This window comes from Lipotes vexillifer, unplaced genomic scaffold (assembly GCF_000442215.2).
Source record: "Lipotes vexillifer unplaced genomic scaffold, Lipotes_vexillifer_v1.1 scaffold472, whole genome shotgun sequence".
Lineage (NCBI taxonomy): Eukaryota > Metazoa > Chordata > Mammalia > Artiodactyla > Lipotidae > Lipotes > Lipotes vexillifer.
In genome coordinates this window covers 2128493-2129907 of record NW_006797698.1, presented here as the reverse complement: position 1 = coordinate 2129907, position 1415 = coordinate 2128493, and the positions used below count along the sequence as shown (strand labels likewise).

Below are 1415 nucleotides of genomic sequence, written 5' to 3'. Positions count from 1 at the left end.
CCCGCCTCCTTCCCTGAGCTCCTAGAATAAGCGAGACAGAAGGGACCTGAAAGGCCCCTCTGGCCGCCCCCTCCTTCTCAGATTCGGAAGAGAGTCACTCAAGGTCACGCAGGAGTCAGTGGCAAGGTGGGGCCGGGAGGCAGGCCCCCAGCTTCCAGCCTACAGAGCCTCCCGGAGCCTGTGGGAGTGAAAGCCCCTGCCTCACTGCCCTCCACCACCGCAGTCTCCTCCCCCTCGGGATCACCCTGTTCCTCTGCTTCAGACAATGCTGCCCGGCGCACTGACCCCTCCCTTCCCCCACCACGGTCACAAGCACACGTTGTCCTGTGCTCACAGGGTCATGGGCAAGGAATGTCACCCCCTCCCAGAGCCCTTGGCAGTCACACCCACCAGGGCACATGCAGCCTTGGGGACAAACACACGCATGCCAGGAGGGTGCAAATACCCACACACAGAACATTCACCTAGCCTGGGACACTTCTGGAAGGCTCCCCTACCAGGCCAGCATTAGGGCTGCTGTAGTCCCCATAAAGGGGCTCAGTACAGGAAAAGCAACAACATAGGGTCATCGCAGGGAGCCTGTTAGGCCCCCAGAGGCCAGCTTCAGCCCTGGCTCCCTCTCACCCCAGGGCCCACAGTTCCCAGCCTTGTCAAAGATACCTCCCCACCGCCCATGCAGGGTCAAACGCATGGGTGACACACAGACACCTCACACACACCCAAGAGCGTGTTAGGCACTGACCCTACATACTTGGCTTTCAGTCTCCGGCAACACAGTCTGGACGGGCACATGCACGGTACTCTTCGGGGCCCACAGTTTGGGCCATATACATTCTCCCCTTCTTGCATCCACACAGCCCCATTCACATCCAGGCACCCAGAGTTAAGGATACCTACACACTCCCATCCCACCTCCCTTCCCTGCACACTCAGGTTGTCACATACACGCACTCCCCGATCCCGGAAACCTAAGATGAGCTTCCTGCCGCGCTCCCCAACACCAGGCCCCTTGGCCCCAAGCCCACGGCCCCCAGCACCAAGCCTTGCCCCCGCGACCCCTGGCCGGCGCCTTGGGGTCACCAGCCCCCGTAGACTCACTAGCAGGACGCACACGGCCCGGGCACGCCCCCCCCTTTCACACACTGGAGAGCTCGGCCCGCCCCCAGAGCCCCCTCCCCGCCGGCCCCCTCCCCCACTCACTCTGGCCCTCAAACTTGCGGATGATGGTGTCCAGGAAGGTGTTCTGCGGCGCGACGTGGCCCCTCCGCACCGGCATTCTGAGCCCATGGGCGGGCCGGGCGGACCCCCACCCACCCCGGCCCGGCCCGGCCCAACACAGGCTTCGGGTGGCCCGGCCCGGCCGTGGTCCCCGCACCCCGCGGCCAGGCAGAGCACGGGCGGGGCCCGGACTGGGG

At 64.7% G+C, this 1415-nt stretch overlaps 1 protein-coding gene across 1 annotated transcript in view; it reads right to left on the bottom strand.

The window, feature by feature from the left end:
• KCNH2 (potassium voltage-gated channel subfamily H member 2) overlaps window positions 1-1348 on the bottom strand; it is a 35887-nt gene extending 34539 nt beyond the window's left edge. Inside the window, exon 1 of the mRNA XM_007469871.1 lies at window positions 1201-1348. Within this exon, the coding sequence (XP_007469933.1) occupies window positions 1201-1276 (76 nt within the window). The 5' untranslated portion in view covers window positions 1277-1348. The remainder of the gene's footprint in view (window positions 1-1200) is intronic.
• Between the last annotated feature and the right edge of the window lie 67 nt (window positions 1349-1415).